This window comes from Cnephaeus nilssonii (assembly GCF_951640355.1).
Source record: "Cnephaeus nilssonii genome assembly, chromosome: 16".
Taxonomy (NCBI): domain Eukaryota; kingdom Metazoa; phylum Chordata; class Mammalia; order Chiroptera; family Vespertilionidae; genus Cnephaeus; species Cnephaeus nilssonii.
The window spans coordinates 54,099,924-54,120,288 of NC_137087.1; the positions used below are offsets into that span (position 1 = coordinate 54,099,924).

Here is a 20,365-nt window from a genome sequence, read left to right on the forward strand (position 1 = left end):
TATTTTTATGAACGACACTTTTTAATTTATATGTTCTGTTTTTAATTTGTTTTTTTGAGAAATCTTAGCATAACCTAAAGTCATAAAGATTTTCCCCTATATTTTCTTCTAAAAATTTTATATTTTAGGTTTTCCATTTAAGTATATACTCCAATTTGAGTTAGTATTTGTGTGTATTTGAAGGAATGAATTAAAATTTCCCCCCAGTAAGGACATCAAATGCTCAAGCGCAAAATAAATAAATAAATAAAGCTCTAGTACAACTTATTTATGTGCTGTATTTTAGCCAGTGACTTGCTTTTGCACCTTTGTCCCTTTGTTAAAAGTCAGTTGTCAATATATGTGTTTAAGACTATATAAGACTATTTATGAACTTTATATTCTGTTCCATTAAATAATTTGTTTATTTGTATGCCAGTATTACTCTAGCTTTACAATGTCTTGAAATCATGTAATATCTATTCACCAATTTTGTTCTTTCTTTTTATATTTATGTTGGCTAATCCATTTTCTTTATGTTTACATACGAACTTAAGAATCTGCTTGTCATTTTTCACAAAAATACATTCTAAGATTTGCATTAGGATTGTGTTTAGTTTATAGATCCGTTTGGAGAGAATTGATAATCTTAACTATAGTGAGTCTTCTGATCTATGAACATAGTACATCTCTTTTCCCCCTTAATTATTTTAAAATTTATTCTCAGTAATATTTCACTATGCAGATTTTTTTAAGTTTTTGTCTAAAAATATATTTTTGATGCTGTTGTAAATATTTTTTGAATATTTCATTCCCGATTGTGTCTGGATATTCACCAATTGATTTCAATGTTGATTTAGTATCTTTCAGCTTTGCTAAATTCATTTATTAATCCTGGTGTCACTTTTGTAGATTCTGTTATATTTTCTACATAGACAATCATGTATTCTGCAAATAATGGAATTTGAATTCTTTCTTTCCTTTCTGGATACTTGTTTTTTCTTTCTTGCCTTTTTGCATTGGCTACTACTGTGGTAACCTGTGAAAAGATGTGGTGAGCATGTAAATATTCTTGCCTTATTCCTGATCTTAGAGAGAAAGCCTTCGGTCTTTCATCATTAAGTATGATGTGTTTCCTAGATACCTTTCTCAGGTTGAGAAAATTCCCTTCAATTTTTGCTTTGCTGAACATTTTTATCAGGAATTGGTGTTTGTTTATATCATGTGGTTTTTCTACATCAATTAAGATGATTATAAGGTGTTTCTGTTGTACTTGGTTAATATAGCAAATGGTACAACTTTATCTAGGTATACCACTGTTTTCAATTTGTTAATCACCAGATATAGAATATTGGGATTAGTGCCAGGCTTTGGCTATTATGAAAAATGGTAATATAAACATTTAGATGGTCTTTGGTAGACATATATTTTCATTTTCCTTGAGTGGATTCTTAGGAGTGGAATTTCCAGATTATATGATAAACTTATGTTTAACTTTTTAAGAGCCACCAAATGATTTCACCAAAACGCTCTACCATTTTACATTTCCATATGCAATTTATAAATGTTTCTGTCTTTCTACATCCTCACCAACACTTCATGTTGTCTTTCTGATTATAGTAATTCTAGAGTATATTTAGTAGTATCTTGCAGTTTTAATTTGCATTTCTTTTATGACTAATAATTTTGAGTCTATATTTCATGTGTTGATGCTTCACACGTTTTGTTAGATTACTGCAAAATAGTAATTTTATAATACTTTGTTGTTTTTTAAAACAGTATTTTTTAAAATTACATTTTCTATTAATGCTTGACATGAAAATAAAATTTATTTTAGTACATTGGAGTGATATTCATCAACTCTTAATTCTAATTTTATAGATTTGTTTTATTTTTAAATGTAGTTAATTATATTGCATGCAAATAAGGACAGTTTTTTCCGCTCGCTCGTCAATTTTTTATTTTCTTATTGGAATGGTTGGGATCTCTATTTCAGTATTGAGTCAAAATGATGGTAGTAGATATTGTGATCAAGTAGAGACTTTGATATAATTTATGGCATATTCCTGTATCTAGTTAAGAAATTCTTATTTATATTAGTGTGCTTCCATATTTACTTGTTTATTTTTAATCTTCACCTCTTCACCTGAAGATATGCTTTTTCATTTTAGAGAGAGTGGAAGTGAAGAGAGAGAGAGAGAGAGAGAGCATCAATGTGAGAAAGAACATCGATTGGTTGCCTTCCTGTTTATGCCCGACCCGGGATCGAACCTGCTGCCTAGGTATGTGCCCAGCAGACTGGGAATCAATTGGTATGCAGGATGGTGCTCCAACCAACTGAGCCACAGTGGCCAGGGAAGTGTGCTTCAAGATTTAATCATTTATGCCCTTTGCCTTTACCTTATTAAATGTGAAGTTGTATTAATGGATTTTCTAATGTTAAACATCTTTTCATTCTGGGGTAAAGCAAACATAGTCCTGGCATATTATTTGAAATACCACTAAATATTACTTGTTTATATTTAACTTAGGATTATTTTCAGTATAAATTAATGTAAACTATCTTTTTACATTATTTTTTCTAATGAAATGACTTTGACTGTAATTTTTTAGTTTTTTTCTATTTCCACTGATTTTGATTTGTAGTTCATCAATTTTAGGTTTTATCTGTAGTAATTTAAAAAAGTTATTGCTGTTTTGCCTACATTTGGTCTAGATTCTCAGTTTTTTTTAAAAAAAATGTTAAAGGAATAGTCACAAAGCGCTAGATGGCAGTCTTGTCATTTCTTATGAGACCTTTAGAGCTTAATGACATTTGAAAAAAAGTGGTGTTGAAAAAAAAAGAAAAGGTCAGTAGTTCTTGTAATAGTGTTAATGAAAACTTTCCTGATCTAAAAGATCAGAGTAAAATTTAAAATGCAGGCCTACCCTGTGACATAGAGCAATTGAATACAATATGGTGTTAACTTAATTGACAGTAATGCGCCAGCAGTTGTGTCCTGTAGACAGCCTTAGTAGTTTTTAAATGAGAGTTTAAAATAAAAAACTGAATGTATTAGAAATTTGTCATGCCTCACATAGAAAAAAAAAGTTTCTAGCAATAATATCTAATTAAATTGACCCTTTTAAACATTGAATTATGCAGTTTATTCAGCAAATATAGAAAGTAGTAGTCTGAAAGTAATGTAGCTTCTTTTATCCTTAAATGCTTTTTCCTGTTTTCACTACACTGTATTTAAAGACCTGGCTTTTGCTTAGTTGACGCCTGAGCACTGTGTGAAACCTGAATCTAGGAACTTCAGTAGCTGGGGAGGCAGACCTTACTAATTTCCTTTTTTTCCTTTTTATTGAATTTATTGGGGTGACACTGGTTAAAATTATACAGGTTTCAGGTGCACAATTCTGCAACACATCATCTGTACACTGTTCTGTGTGTTCACCACCCCAAGTCAAGTCTTCATCCGTCACCATTTATCCCCCCTGTACCCTCCTTCACCTCCCTCCACCTCCCTCTTAACTATAATATTACTTGTAACCAAGAAAACCTTAAACACAAAGTGAAAGACTGGACTGTGAAAATGTTACATAGATGATATGTTTTCAATGATAAGAATCAAGTACAGAAAGTCACTTTCTGCAATCATCTACTCTGTGGTGCTAATGCACTGATTCTTTAACTACATGTCATTTCCAACTCCTAATAATTGTGCTTTAGTACATTTCCAAGTAATCAAACATATTTAGGCTTATTTCACCCTTTGAAAGATTACTGTTGTTGTTGTTTTTAAAATTTCTTCTATTAGAGTTTAGGATTCAATTTTGTGACGATAGCACACTACCTTTTTAAGAGTAAGGAATTTAATTACTACTTTATATACAGAGATCACCTCTATTACTCATCATATCTTACCCTAGTTCATATTTGTATAAAAACAAAATATCCATTTATGTCACTTATACCCTTTCATTATTACTGATTTACTTAATTTTTATGTCTTGAACTAAAATACATTATTTATAAGCATATTATTTATTGGATTTTATTTTTGATAAATGAGAGATATTTTTTCAGTGCACGGGATGATACTCTTAACCAACTGAGCTTCCCAGTCAGGGACTCAAGTCTTATTTATGTTAATCAGTATAAAAACATGCTATTTCTTCCAATTTAAAAACAAATTCTTAATTTTATTTTCTTAATTTTTTGGTGCACCTCTCTTGATCACACTTACTCCTTCTGCTACTTTTTCATTTCTCTGTGTTTATTGATAATACAACAAATTATTTGAGTTGATTTATACTCAGATTTCCTTTTTATACTGTAATAATAAAGTGGCTCATTAAAGCAGTACAAAAACTTATTCTGAAAATATGTATATTTGTATAAACTTGACATATTTTAAATTTTAATGTTTTATATTCTGTACCCTATTTAGCTCAGAAGTACAGAGTAAATGCAAGCAATAAGGTACATGTTTTAAGTGCCAGGTAATTAATTATTCATTTGTAATACCCTTAAAAATATATGAGCAGGATATTTCAATTGAGGGGAGAAATAGATCATCTCCTGTTTAAGTGAAAAATTGCGCACTTGGCTTCTGGAAGACTTTATTTCCAAGCAGCTTTAAAAGGAAGCATTTTGTGTAGAAGCCAGAACTTTCCTCAATTAATAATTCACATTCACAGAATGGTATTCTTATTAGTCACTTGAATTGAGTAATACTCCTACTGATTTTGTTCTTGGCTAGGCTTATTTTGTTTTAGCCCCGCTGACATTAGGAGTGCTCATTACCGTACATAATATATATTGTGCTCTTCTTGTACTTCCAATGTCATCAAATAGGAATAGAGAAATCAAGTGTGAAGCCTCCCCACGAATGTTGGTGGAACATACTTGTGCCCGAGGGGTACAGTCCCCAAAGGCAGAGGAGTGTCCAGAGGCCTGGACCACTGCAGCTTTGCCCCGGGATGCTCAGGTGTCCAAGTCACCCAGACCTGACCTTATGAAGAGTGGCTACTCCTGACTTCTCAATGTTCACTTTCAGGCTAGAAAACGTAAAGATAATTATGTGGGCATATTCAAAGTGTTCAGTGTTTCTTAGTGGTGTTTTTCCTTCATTCGGAGTAGATATCGCTCGTCAGTATTGCAGCCCTACTTCTGAGCCCCTGTCAACTGCAGTTGACTGCTGATCACTACTCTCTTTTTGCAGCATTACATTTGCTTGCCCCCATGCCACTAAACACTGGCTTCCTTCCTTTCTCATAGTCTGCCCTCAGTCTCCTCCGGGGGCTCCTTCTGAGGGTTTCATTAGTTCGCAGTCGATGTCTCAGGACTCATCCCTCGCACCTCTTCTCTACACCTGACGATTTCTCAGCTCCAGAGCCTTAAATCCCATCCAAAATGCCGATAATCTCCAACTTGTTATCCAGTAAACATGCTCTTGAACTCTATTCAACATGTCACTTGCATTTTCAATAACTAAGAATTATGCTCCTAATTATTCCCCACTTCCCAACAAATAAAACCCAGGTTCCTTACCCATCTCAGCAAATGCTGATGTTATGCTTGGTCTTGGGTAAAAAATACTTTATCTTTTTATCTTTCAAATGCTCCATCCATGTATTTATTCAGCTAATCTGTTTGTTGTACCTTCCACATACATTCCTTGCGTCTGACCTCTTCTCATGACCTCCACTGCTCTCATCCTCGCCTCTATAACCTCTTGCCTATACTCTTGCCACAGCCTCTTGAAAAGAATCCTCGTTAAGGCTTGAACTTTCTTTGAGGTTTCCGTACTTGTTTCCTCTGCCTGGATTACAGTTTCTCTGCTACACTCCTCGGTTTATTCTCTTACGATCTTGGATTTTCAAATGTTCCTTCTCCAAATTGCAAGCATATTTCTACCCTGACAACGATTTCTGTCCTTTTCACTGATTTGTTGTCATCCAAAACCATTTATCATCATCTGTTACATATTAAATTATTTAATTACTTTTTGATGTCCATCCAATAGAATATAAGTTGCATGAGGACAGAAATTTTTGTCTTTTATTATTGCATCTCCAGTGCTTAGAACAGTGGTGGGCAACCTTTTGAGCTTGGTGTGTCAAACTTCGCCAAAAAACTGAGCATAACTTGGGTAGTGTGTCACTTTGAGGAAAAAACATTATTTCGCAAATGTCTCATCCTCAGGAGCAGCAAATGTTTCATCCTCGGCATGTGGCCGCCTCAGCGGCCGCGTGTCATCAGAAATGGCTACGCGTGTCAGTACTGACACGCGTGTCATAGGTTCGCCATCACTGGCCTAGAACAACACTGGCCCTTGACTTTACCTCTACATTTTATTTTAATTGGGCACAACCTGAAAGGTATGTATCCAAAAATAGAAGTCATCTCTATTTGAAATAATTTGAAATACTTTTTACAGAGGTCAGAGTTACACTATGAGTAATGCTTCATCCTGTGTAACATGTGAAACTACACATGACATATAACATTCGACTGTTTGACTTTGGTTTCAGCATTATCCATGGACTGAAGTAAAATTGTGTTCCCATGTTTTCTTTTTTATTAGTTGCTAATGAGAGCCATTTCTGTAGAATAATGTCTACCAGAGAGTGATTTTATAATTGCTAAAATTACCACAATAATAAAAGAATAAGTAAACTCATTACAGCATGTGATGAACTATTAGTTAGCTATTAAAATTCATGTTTTCAAAGAATTTTGAATGAAAGATATCAAAATGTTTGTCTATAATTATATTTACAAAATTTTAACTGGAATAACATGCACCAAAATGTTTTTAATATTCTTACTTTTATGTAGTTTTTAAAATGCCTACAGTTTTGGAGAATATTTATGATGACAACAGAAATAATAAATGGGATTTTTAAAGAATTAGGATTTGTTCCATATCTATAGTTTGCTTCTTGTTGCTTAATGACAATGATTTAGAATTTGCTAATCTTATATATGCCACTAACAATTAATGATAATCATTTTCAATACTGATATGTAATATGCTTTCACCTTGTTTATCAAGCAGTTTTAAAATTCCACATCAGGATTGTCTTCTTTTCCCCACAGACAGTCTTCTGATAGACTATCAGTTTACCTTCAGCTTATTGCAGGAGGACGACCGCCACCACACTGCCATCAACTTCATAGCAAACCCGGAACAGGTGAGAAGACAGCTTAGCTTTTATAAAACAACTAGAGGCCCGGTGCACAGATTCGTGCACTGGTGGGATCCCTCAGCCTAGTCTGCACCCTCTCGCAATCTGGGACCCCACCGGTGCACAATCAGGGTGGGGAGGGACCATAGGAGAGATCCAGGGCATGTCTGGCCAGTCTCGCCCAGTCCCAATTGGCCAGACCCCAGCAGCAAGCTAACCTACTGGTCAGAGTGACTGCCCCCTGGTGGTCAGTGTGCGTCATAGCTACCAGTCGAATAGTCAAACGGTCACTTAGGCTTTTATATATATAGATTATGTGTATAGGAAGGGATACAAGTTTTTTTGTCTTCTTTGATTGCAATCTTACTGCTTAGAATAATCACACTTTGGAGATTTTGTAGAAAGATTAATCCTGTTAAATGTTCCTTTTAATAAAACTTAGGCCCCGTTGGTTTGGCTCAGTGGATAGAGCATCGACCTGCAGACCAAAGGGTCCTGGGATTGATTCCAGTCAAGGGCACATACCCTGTTAGCAGGCTCCTTCCAGGCCCGGGCCCTGATTGGGGCTCGCACAGGAGGCAACCAATCCATGTGTTTCTCTCACATGGATGTTTCTTTCTGTCTTTACCTCTCTCTTCCATTCTCCCTAAAAATCAATGGAAAAATATCCTCAGGTGAGGATTCACAAAAAAATAAAAACTTAGGTTTCCTTGTGATTCAGAGTACTTTGTGAGGTAGATATTTCAGATATCAAAGAGTTCTACAATTTAAATTATATATTCTATAATTTTGGGGGACTTATGGTAGTGTTTGTGTTTATAATTTTGCTCTCAAACTGGGAGTAATCTTATTTGAAAATAGAACCTTTATATTCAAAACATGCTATATCAAATATATATTTTTTAGTTTTATACACTTACATAGTAGTAGGTTTTCAATGTCTTTTTTTTCTCTTCTAAATCTACTGGGTTATCTGAGATATAGGAATGCTGGCTTGTTTTTTCTTAATCATTTTCATTGAAATATAATTGACATATTACATTGTGTAAGCTTAAATTGGACAACATGTTGATTTTATACATTTATATATTGCAGTATGATTATTACCATTGCATATAGCTAACACCTCTGTGGTGTCACATAATTATCATTTCTTCTTTATGGTGGGGATAATTAAGAGCTAGCCTCTCAGCAGTTTGGGAGTTTATAATACAATATTGTTGTCCATGATCACTGTGCTGTGCACTAGATCTCTAGGATTTATTTGTCTACTGGTTGGAAGTTTATACCCTTAAACATCCCTCCAATTCCCCCACCTCGTAGTGCCTAGAACCCACCATTTTACTCTGTTATTTTCGACTAGAGGCCTGGTGCATGAATTCATGCACCAGTGTGGTTCCTTGGCCTGGCCTGCGGGATTGGGCCGAAACCAGCTCTCCGACAACGCCCAAGGGGTCCCGGATTGAGAAAGGGCGCAGACCAGGCCGAGGGACCCCACCCATGCACGATTGGGGCCGGAGAGGGATGTGGGAGGTTGGCCAGCCAGAGAGGGACCGCGGGAGGGTTCCTGGGCATGATAGGCCCATCTTGCTCAGTCGTGATCTGCCGGACTCCAGCAGCAAGCTACCTACCGGTTGGAGCATCTGCCCCCTGGTGGTCAGTGCACGTCATAGCGAGTGGTTGAGTGGCCTTAGCATATTATTAGCATATTATGCTTTGATTGGTTGAATGGCCAACTGGTCAACTGGACACTTAGCATATTAGGCTTTTATTATGTAAGATTGTGGCTTTTTAACCCTTTGCACTCGCTTGCTTTTTTCTCGATTCATTTATTCTGCTAACCGTGTCGAGTCACACTCGACATCCGAGTGCAAAAGGTTAAAGATTCCACATATAAATTAAGATCACACAGTATTTGTCTTACTCTGTCTGACTTATCTCACTTAGCATAATGAGATAGCTTCTTTAACCAACTTACTGCATCAGTGATGGGGGGAAATCTCAGGGTTGTGACCCTTTTCTTAGTGTTGCAGAGCCACACTGACCTTAGTAAACTACTCCCTCTTTCCCTTTGGTTGTGCCCTGAATGGCCAGGATGTTGTGTATTTAAAAAAAAAACTATTTTGTTGATTTTTTACAGAGAGGAAGGGAGAGGGATAGAGAGTTAGAAACATCGATGAGAGAGAAACATCGATCAGCTGCCTCCTGCACACCCTCTACTGGGGATGTGCCCGCAACCAAGGTACATGCCATTGACTGGAATCAAACCTGGGACCCTTGAGTCCACAGGCCGATGCTCTATCCACTGAGCCAAACTAGTCAGGGCAAGGATATTGGTGGCATATTGCATTCCTCTCCTTCTTCCTCGGGGAGAAGTTTCTAGGTCATGTGTCTTCTCTCAGTCTCACAGAGTCCCATTGGCCATAGTGAGCTGCCCACCCTTTTCCCTTTGGGCAATCCACAGAAAATCTAGGATGTTGGATGCATGCTTCCTTCCTCTCCCTCCCTCTTGGGGAGAAGTCTCAGGGTTGTGCACCTTCTCCCAGTCTTGCTGAGTAATGTCGGCTGCACTAAGCCACCCACACTATGTTTATTCTCTCAAAGCTCTGGGTGAAGTGAAATAGAAACAGGTCCTTTGGGTCGTGCCATGAAAGGCCAAGGATGTTGGATGTATGGTGCATTCTCTTTTTTCCCCTGTTGGGGAATTTATAGGCTGAGGTGATGCTGGCCTCGGGGAGGGACTTATGTGGATAAAGTGAAATTGCTCCTCTTACCCATTATAATGGGACAATTCTTGGTTTGTATTCATCTTTGTTACTGCAACTTCTTAACTGGGTTTTGGTCCTCTGGTAAAGGTATTTTGGTCCATATGTCATTGTTAAATTGGTGTTTTTGTGGGGATGAGGGCCTGGACTTCTTATTCTGCCATCTTGCCGATGTTACCCTCTGTCTCATGTGTATTCTTATTATATATTTATCCATCTTATTAAATCCATATCTTGTGTTCTAATAGTTTTTCAAAAAAATTTTTTTAAATTGGTGGAACCTCAAAATACTTCCTGTCATTTGCTAGTTTTTTTCCTTTAAGATAGCTTATAGGATTTGTCAGCAAATAATATAATTTCTTAAATTTTCTTTTCTAGTGAAATAGGATCTGTCCTTCCAAAAAAGTACAACAGTTCATTTTATGTAACTCTTTATTCTTTAGATTTTAAGGACTGCCTATATTCTTGGAAATATATTTACAGTTTTGACTTTTAAATAAGGATTTTTGAAGATGATTTTTCCAAATGTAATCCTGTCTTCACTGCTTTGTTTTAAAGATATTAATAATATGCCACATACTATATTTATCAGTCTGATAAAGTTTTTATATTGTTATAATCACCATGGACTTCTTTTCTGTTGTGGCAATATATGTATAAAGTAAAATTTATCATCCCAACCATTTTTAAGTATAAAACGTGGTGGCATTAAGTTCATTTATAGTGTTGTGCAGACATCACCGCTATCCATCACCAACATTTTTCATCATTTCAAACATAATCTCTTTATCCAGTAAGCAATAACTCAACATTCCTTCCTCCCTCCAGCCTTTGGTAACCTTTATTTAACTTTCTGTCTCTATGAATTTGTGTATTCTAGGTATATGTGTAATCATACCATATTTGTCTTTTTGTGTCTGACTTATTTTACTTAGCATAATGTTTCCAAAGTTGATCCATGTTTCAGCATGTATGAGAATTTCATTCTTTACCATTGATTTCTTGAATATTTAATAGTAATTCCAAAGTTGTAGAGATCTTTGGGAATATAAAAAATTTAATGTAGCCCACCTGGTGTGGCTCAGTAGTTGAGCATCGACCTATGAACCAGGAGGTCCTCGTTTGATTCTCGTTTGGGGCACATGCCTGGGTTGCGGGCTTGACCCCCAGTGGTGGGGGTGGGAGGGCATGCAGGAGGCAGCCGATTAATGATTCTCTCTCATCGCGGATGTTTCTATCTCTCCCTTCCTCTCTGAGATCAATAAAAATATATTAGAAAAATTTTAATGTAAGTTGGGCATCTAGCTCAAAATGTAGGCGTGAATAATAGTCCTTTTCAGTATTATGCATATTGTCATACACAGAGGTTCAGATTAGCTGTCATCCTAGTTCACTTCTCTCTTAACATGCTCTCCTCCTACAATTTCCAGCAATTCTTAAAAGCTTCCAAATGGCCCAGCTTTCAGTTTCACTTTCTACTATCTTGTCCACTTGAATCCAAAAGCCCAGATACATGTTATTTGAAAGGATGCTAAACTTTCATGAGAGGTGCCACCCAGCATGCTTATAACATTATCTACCTAATAAAAGAGTAACATGCTAATTGATCGTACCTTCGCAACGCCCACCAGCCAATCAAGAGTGAGTATGCAAATTAACCCAACAAAGATGAGTTAATTTGCATACACAGGCACTGAGAGGCTGGGGGTGGGGTGGGATGCTTGCGTTGTCGCCATGGCGACGACACAGGCGTTCTGCACCACCCCAGCAATTCAGAGCCTCTGGGTAGCGTGGGAAGGTGAAAAGGCGGCTCCAGCCAGAGCGAAGGCGCTGCCGGCAGCCAGGGGAAGGAAGGCCCATTCTTGCACAAATCTTCGTGCATCGGGCCTCTAGTGATATATACTTTATAATTATCATCTAGAGTTAAAGAGTTATCCAACTTAGAACAATTTCTGAAATTAATGTGAATGATTGACCAGGGCTTCTAATTTATCCTTCAAAAATCAACAATAAAAATATATACCTTAATTATTTATGCATTTTGTACATTTTAGACAATAGGTTTATTTTTAACCCACTATGCATCACTTCTTTTTTTAAAATACTTTTATTGTTTAAAGTATTACATAAGTCGCCTTTTCCCCTCATTCACCTCTCCCCAGCCGCCCCACCCCCCAGTGCATGCCCTCAGCCCCCTACTGCCTGTGTCCATTGGTTATGCTCATATGCATGCATACAAGTCCTTTGGTTGATCTCTTACCCCTTCATCCCCTGCCTTCCCTCATAGGTTAGACAGCCAATTTGATGCTTCTATGACTCTGCTTCTGTTTTTGTTCATCAGTTTATGTTGTTCATTATATTCCACACATGAGTGAGATCATGTGATATTTATCTTTCTCTGACTGGCTTATTTCGCTTAGCATAATGCTCTCCAGTTCCATCCATGCTGTTGCAAATGGTAAGAATTCCTTCTTTCTTTACAGCAGCGTAGTATTCCATTGTGTAGATGTACCACAGTTTTCTAATCCACTCATCTGCTGATGGGCACTTAGGCTGTTTCCAAATCTTAGCTATTGTAAATTGTGCTGCTATGAACATAGGGGTGCATCTATCCTTTCTGATTGGTGTTTCTGTTTTCTTGGGATATATTCCTAGAAGTGGGATCACTGAGTCAAATGGGAATTCCGTTTCTAGTTTTTTGAGGAAACTATGCATCACTTCTAATCAGTGCTTTCATGTCAACAATTTCTGGAGTGGTTTCCTATATAACATGATCTTGCCTGTTTTATCCACATATAACCAACACTTTTTCTTTCTTTCTCCTTCTCCCTTCCATGCTCTCTAAAAATAAATGAAAAAATATCCTCAGGTGAGGATTAACAACTACAAAAATGTAACTATATTTGAAATAGTTCATTATAATAAAAAACCAACTACTTCTCAGATGTTGGCAAGTATGCCCTCTTTCTGAGTCCCTTGGTGAAGATGAAAATGAAGACAGAAGAAAAGAAGACATTTATGTCATCAGCCCTAATAATATCAACAATACTACCATTATCAGCTTGATGGCCTGAAACTAGGCTTTTTTTTGAGAATTTCTCTTACTTGATGTTTATAAGAAACTTTTGAGGGAGGTCGTTCTATCTCCATTTTGGAGATAAGAAAACTGATTTTCAGGAAGGACAAGTAGCTTTTCCTAAATAAATCTATACGTATGTTAAAGAGCTAAGATTTGAACCGAAGATCATCTGATTTGATAATGTTACTGTTCATTAATTCATTTCATTGCCTCATGAACATAATTTAATGAATAGAAGCAGTACTTGGTTTTCAGGACTGGTCATTTAATTATAGTGACATAAACCTATAAAATTGGTACCAGAGATTTTCCTTCTTTTCATTTATGGGTTTTCGTTAATGTAACGCTATGTTGGAATGGATGTTCCTTATCACAGCTGAACAACATAATGTGTTGATCAGCCCTATCTGCATTCTGACATAAAGCATTTTGCATTTTGCATTTATTACTATTGTCATAGTAGTGGCATTATTTTGAAACAGTCAACTTTGATAATGTGAGTTTTCACTCATATTATCAAAGAAGTAGCAAGGTTTCAAGGAGTTGGACAGTTTTGTTGTACATATTGTGGAAGGTATCTTAATCGCTTATCAATAGAACTTAATGAGTTAACTTCCTTCTTACATTCATAGCCATTTTTTTAGTATGACTGGTGGATAATGCAGTATCCTTCTGAAATACTATATCTATTTAAACTCCCAGGCTCTCTTTTTCTTAGATTTATTTGAGTTCTCAGATGCTATTTCTACAGCATTCATGAGCACTCCCCTGGAACATCTGTATGGCAGTCATTCAACCTCATTACATTTACTTTTGCATGCTCTTTGGAGATGATCATTCTTTTTGAATCTATATTTTCTTCGTGGAAACTATGAAGAGAATGTCTTCTAATAGTTATGGAGCATTAATAATAGTTCTTCGTAGAGGCCCAGCTATCCCTCTATCTTAGGGCACTCATTAAGAGTAAATGTTATTTTGAGGTAAATAAAATTGGATCTTAGTGTATCTTTTAAATGGGATGACTGTTACACACCATCCAGCAGCTTTTGCCTTTTATTGCTCCTCCTTTCTCCTCTTATCCATCAAGAAAGGGCTGCAGATTTCAGCCAGTTTCCCCTTATAGCTGCTATATCACATATGGGCAGCTTAAATTGCTTACACACTTGTTTCTCTAGGAGTCGCTCAGAAAATTGGAGATGTATTTTCTATTGGCTTACCTGTTTTATCCAATTTAGAAAAAAGTAGTCATACTAAGGAAGGAAGTTATATATTTTCTAGTAGCCAGGTCTCATGTAACATTGCAGCTTTTTTTAAAAAATGTATTTTTTATTGATTTCAGAGAGGAAGGGAGAGGGAGAGATAAAAATATCAGTGATGAGAGAGAATCATTGATCATCTGCCTTCTGCACACCCCAAACTGGGGATTGAGCTGGCAGTCCGGGCAAGTGCCCTTGACCCAAATCAAACCCAGAACCCTTCAGTCCACAGGCTGATGTTCTATCAACTGAACCAAACCGGCTAAGGCAGCAGTACAGCTTTTTGTGTAGGTCTTTGTATATTTAAAACACAGCACAACACACAGTATCTGAAGCTAAACTTATGCAGTACCACTATCATCCTCTGCATTTATGCAGAACTAAATAGTTATAATCATATGTACTTTCTGTGCCTCATCTCTTGGAGTAAGATAAATAACATTTAAAGAAATCTTTTAGGCATTTGTTTCCTCGAAATTAAATGGAAAGGGTCTATACTCCACTAGTGAATGACAGGAAGGAAACAGGGTGACTGACAAATTCTTCAGTGTTCTTCTGTACAGATGTTTAAAATGATGTGATCTCCTCTTTTTTGCTCAGTTTGGTTCATCATTTTTACCTGAAAGTTTTCATTTACGTAGTTGAAATATTTTTAACTAGTTAAAGTGTGTATAATAACAGAATATACACCTATCAAGAAGCCTTTCAACAAAATAATATTATATTACTGTAGAAGTTTTGGGCTAGTCTAATCCTATATCATTTAAATATTAACTACAGAGAAGCAAAGAAAATTAAAGTACAAATATTGAATGACAGCAGCCTCTGGCTTACATACAGAAGGCCTGATTTTAGTAGAGAAGAAAAATGGGAACCTTCAATCTCCCTTTGACTCTATCACCTGAAGAGTTGTAATTGGTATCTACACTAACTCAGTTGAATATTGTCATAATTATAGAATTTGAACAGAATTAAACATTGAACATATCTAGCTACTATAATTTGATTTTTTTAACCTTAATATTTTCTTTTTTGGTAGTCTAACAAAAACTTGGATATTTCGATTAATGCTTCAAACAACTTTAATCTCAACATTACTTGGTCAGTTGGTTCAACAGGTAAGAGAATTTTGTTGCCATGTAACTTTCACATCTGTTTCTTTGTGGAAGGTGTTCTAACATGACCTTTTACTATTAATTTAAATAATTGAAATTAAAATAATATATGCCCAATCACTGTGCTGTTTCAAGTAAAAATAATAAGTAGCATTAATAATAAATCTTAATTATTTGCTAACATTCTTCCTTATTCAATTAAAATTAGATAGGGAGCAAATATTGTACATGACTTAATTTTTTTTAAATGGCACTGTCATGAATTGCTATGATTTTATTAAGGCATATTTTTTTAATAACTAAAGAGACTGAGATTTTAATTATTTGATTCACTATTGAAACTGTACATTTAATTATTAACCTTATGTTGATATAAAACATTGACATTCTTCTGTGAATGCTGACAAATTAACAACTTACCTATTACTTTCAAATTTAGAAAACTATCCCCCAATCCTTGTCAGCCTTGGTGCTGAGCGAGGGTTAAAAACAAAACCTACACTTAATATGTCTTCCATCACAAGCTTTATAAATTAAATTGCTGACTTTTAAGAAATATAACTAAGTACAAATCTAGATGTTGGATTATGAAAAAGAATGCTAACTTTTTAATATATATCTTAGGAAATTCTGTTGCATTTTATTTTCTATATCAAAGTATACTGTTGCATAAAAGTACTGGAAACTTTTTTAAAAAGAAAATACTGCCTATTTGATTTCTGAAAATTAAGTCATTATGCTATTTTAATATGTAAGGTCATGGAAACAGAATTCAAGAGTGATTAGATCTTTGGCATTCCAGAATCTGTAATACACATGTAACAAATGAGAAATTCAGGCAAACATACAGACATTTTGTTACATTAGTGCAAATGTATAGTAAAATCTTGACACCATGAGTTTCATTAATTAATAATTTACGACTTGTACTGTTATTTGAACTTTACTTCTGTATAGTAAACTAGCTCAAAATATATTTAATTTTTTCAGTATTAGAGCACTGATTTTATTGTGCAATAAATTACTTGTCACTTTCAGATTCCCAGAACCAAATGTCAGAAATTTTTATTTATCAGGTTGGAAGATGGAGCTCAAGAAAATCTACATTTTTAAAAAAGATTTATTAATTAAATTTTTTTTGTTTAGAGAGTGGAAAGGTACGGGAGAGAGAGAAACATCAATATGAGAGCAAAACATCAATTGGCTGTCTCCTGTAACCGCCCCACCAGTGATCGAGCCCAAAACCTGGGCATGTGCCCTGACCTGGAACTGGCAACCTTTCCGTGCATGGGAGGATGCCCAACCAACTGAGCCACACCTGCCAGGGTGTGAAAATTCCACATTTTTAAAAGCATCCAAGACAATTTGGAATAATGATAAGTCAGAAATATTTAGGTGTTCAGCATACTAATTGTAATTATTTTTACTTTTAGTTAAGTCGATGGCTTGATAAGATTGTTGGAAATGCTTTATTTTATCCGTGGCCTGTGTGGCTCAGTTAGTTAGAGTGTCATCCTGTGCACTGAAGGGTCATGAGTCTGATTCCTGGTCAGGCCTCATACCCAGATTGTGGGTTCCATCCCTGACAGGGTGCTTATGGGAGGCAACCAATCGATGTTTCTCGTGTATCTCTCTCACATCGATGTTTCTTTCTCTCTCCCTCCCCCTCTCCCCTCCTCTGTATCTCTCTAGAATCAATGAAAAACATATCCTCAGGTGAGGATTTAAAAAAATGCTTTATTTCATTTGATTAATTTTAGTAAATATTTGTTGAATACCAAATATTTGTTTAACTGATTGAGCATTTAGCTCATATTTTAAATTATAGCCTTCTTCCAGTTTACTCAAATTAGTGATGTTTCAGTTTGTGGTAAAACAAATAAATTGATTTTCCCTCCTTTTTTAATTTAATTGAGACTTGTGAAATATGGCCTGATTTATTTTGAAATTGTCTGCGGAGTAGTAAGTAGAAAGAACTCAGTGTCTGGAACCATATGTACCTGAGTTTCAAAGAGGGACTTACCTTTCAGTAGCTGTATACTTGAGACAAGTGCCTAGTGCATAGCACCTAGTCAGTGGTGTAATTTTTAAAAATAACTTTTTACTAAATCTGTTTTATTATATTTATGGCAAATACTATTTTTTTCTTTTGTCACTCTAAATTGTAAGCATGAGTTTATTTTGATAAATATGTTCTTATAAGTACAGTTATAAAAAGAAGTACAACATATATTTTGTTTATAAAGATTTCTGTTTCCTAATATGAATTATTTAAATTTGTTATTGTTATTTACATTTTAGCTGGAACAATATCTGGGGAGGAGACCCCTATAGTTTCCAAGACTAATGTAAAGGAATACAGAGATAGTTTTTCCTATGAAAAATTTAACTTTAGAAGCAATCCTAACATTACATTCTATGTGTACGTCAGCAACTTTTCCTGGCCTATTAAAATACAGGTAAGTGTTAAAATAGTATTCAGTCTAGTGACTATTGAGTATTTTCATTAGAAAAAGAATGTGGTTTCTTTCCAAGTGATGATATAGATGGATTTCTATGTTTTGAACAATATAAGAAAAAGGCTACACAAATGTTTGTGATTAATATCACTATAAAAAGTCCATAAAATAATATTGACTCAATCAAAGAATGTACTAATTTTTAATGAAATTGTATTCTAAAAAAGCATTGAACTTGAAATAATGCGATTCTTCAGGTTTTCTGATTAATTGTATAATTTGAGGTTTAAATAAACATTCTTTTTTTACAATTCCACTTGAAATTATTTGCTGTGTTTAGTAACCTCATTTTTGCTTTATTATACACTGAACATAATTTAAATCTTCACTGAAAATTAAGCATTAGCAGAACTTGAACAGTTCTTTCAGACCCACTGACTCTTATTGTTGATACCTTTATCTCTGCTATTTATGTGTCGTATGGTTCATTTTTATTGTGTTCAGCAATAGGCTGCTAACAGCTTTAGATTTGTTGCTAGGAAATATTTAGGATGCTTTATCTTGAAATGTTCATGGTTTGAGTTCTTAATTTATGCTTTTATGAGAGTACAGTAAGTTTATACTTTGTAATGTTGGGATTTGTTCATTCATTATTTTATGACTGTTTGATTTGATTTAATTGAAATTAGTTTATTGAATAGCTCATATATGTCAAGTCCTGCACTAGGTCTATTTCAAAATCTGTTAAAAATTTACAGATTATTCCTTCTTTTATATTAATAAATGACAACTTATGATCTGTGACTACAAATGTTTGCATGTTTTATTTATGTTAATTTGTGTTTTGTGAGAGGACTGAGTAATTTTTAAAAATCATGCTTCCTGAAAAAATCTTTCTCCTTATATTATGATTGAAGGCAACAAAAGGCCTCATCTATAGGGCGTATTAAATAGTAAATAAAACAGATGTAATTGTTAATGTTTTTAATTGTTTCATGCCCTTTACTTCTTGGTTATCTAATTGTATTTTATTTTTAAGAACATTACATAGTTACTTTAGAATGCTTATGAATATTTCATGATTAGAAATTAACTTTCTAAATTGGAGTTTCTTTTGAGAACATACTAACAATATGTTCTGGATGCCAAACAAAAATTTGTGTAATAAAGTTGAAATATTCCACTCTCAGAAAAATAGAGTGTGGAAAATAACTATGATGGTCAAGAAAGGTAGAGCTCTATTTCTACTTTTTTATTAAAATGATTGTTAGTCATGAGGAATATGTTTTACTAAGGTATATGAGTGTGTGTGTTTGTTTATAGGACCATAATACACTTTCAATTATTAATCATAAAATAGTAAAATTATTTCAGTTGAGATTTATTTATAATATAATTGAATTACCTTGATTGATTTTTAATGTTTAGCCAACCTTGCTATTCAGGTGTACGTTCTACTTCATCATTTTGTATTATTTCTTTTATGTATTATTGGATTTGATTTGTTATATTTTTGTTAAGAACTTTTATACCCAGGTTACTGAGGAATATTAGTCTGTATTTTTCTATTGTAATCTCGTTTGAGTTGGTGTTATGGTACTGTTGGTCTTACCAAATGAATTGGGCAGTAGTCCTTCCTCTAATTTTCTGAAATAATTATGGTAGAATCGTTATTATTTTTCTATAAATTTTCTTAAATTATTTTAGTGGTTATTTTATGGTTTATCATAGACATCTTAAATTTCTCATTGTCTGCCTTCAAGTAATATTTGTCACTCATTTCTTGAACATTAACCTTAAAACAGTATACTTTCATTTTTTTCCTTCTGGTCTTTGTGCCATTATTAAGTAAATTTTACTGCTTCATATATTATAAATATAAAATCCATACTACACTTACTATTTTTGATATAGTCAATTTTACTTAAAGATATGACACATAAGAAATCATCTTCTATTTTACCTACATAGTTACTCTTTTAGTAAATCTAGATTTCTATCAAGTATCATTTTTCTACTGCCTAATGGACATCTTTTAACAAGTTAGGGCAGATCTGCTGGCAATGACTTATATCAGCCTATATTTCTGAAAATGTCTTTATTCTACTTTCATGGGGATTAAATAATTCTAAATTGTAGCTTTTTAATGTAATGGATCTTTTTCCTCTTTCTGCATTAAAAACTTTTGTTCTCTTCATTATTGGTTTTGGCCAATATGATTATGATGTGTGTAGGTTTGGTTTTCTTCATGTTTTTTCTTTGGTGTGGGTTTTATTGAACTTCATAAATTCATAAAATTATAATTTCAAACATATTTGGAAAACTTGGGGCTATTATATCTCAAAATTTTATCCCATTCCTCTCTTCTTCTTTAGAAATTTCAACTGTATGTATATTAGACTGCTTGAAATTGTTCCTTTGCTTACTAATGCTCTATTCTTATTTTTTAATTCATGATTTTTTTCTGGGTTTCATTTTGCATACTTTTTATATATCTTCAAGTTCATTAAGCTTTTCTTTTATAGTGTTTAAT

General features: G+C 34.5%; 1 protein-coding gene across 3 annotated transcripts in view; it reads left to right on the forward strand.

Moving 5' to 3' along the window:
* Positions 1–20,365, forward strand: part of ATRNL1 (attractin like 1) — a 454,562-nt gene that overhangs the window by 135,006 nt on the left and 299,191 nt on the right. For 2 of the 3 annotated variants that reach the window (XM_079793604.1, XM_079793602.1), the window contains exons 22-25: positions 7,070–7,164; positions 15,298–15,376; positions 17,066–17,089; positions 17,675–17,832. In XM_079793604.1, the coding sequence (XP_079649730.1) occupies positions 7,070–7,164; positions 15,298–15,376; positions 17,066–17,089; positions 17,675–17,832 (356 nt within the window). The remainder of the gene's footprint in view (positions 1–7,069; positions 7,165–15,297; positions 15,377–17,065; positions 17,090–17,674; positions 17,833–20,365) is intronic. The other variant, XM_079793603.1, reaches the window with a different exon arrangement.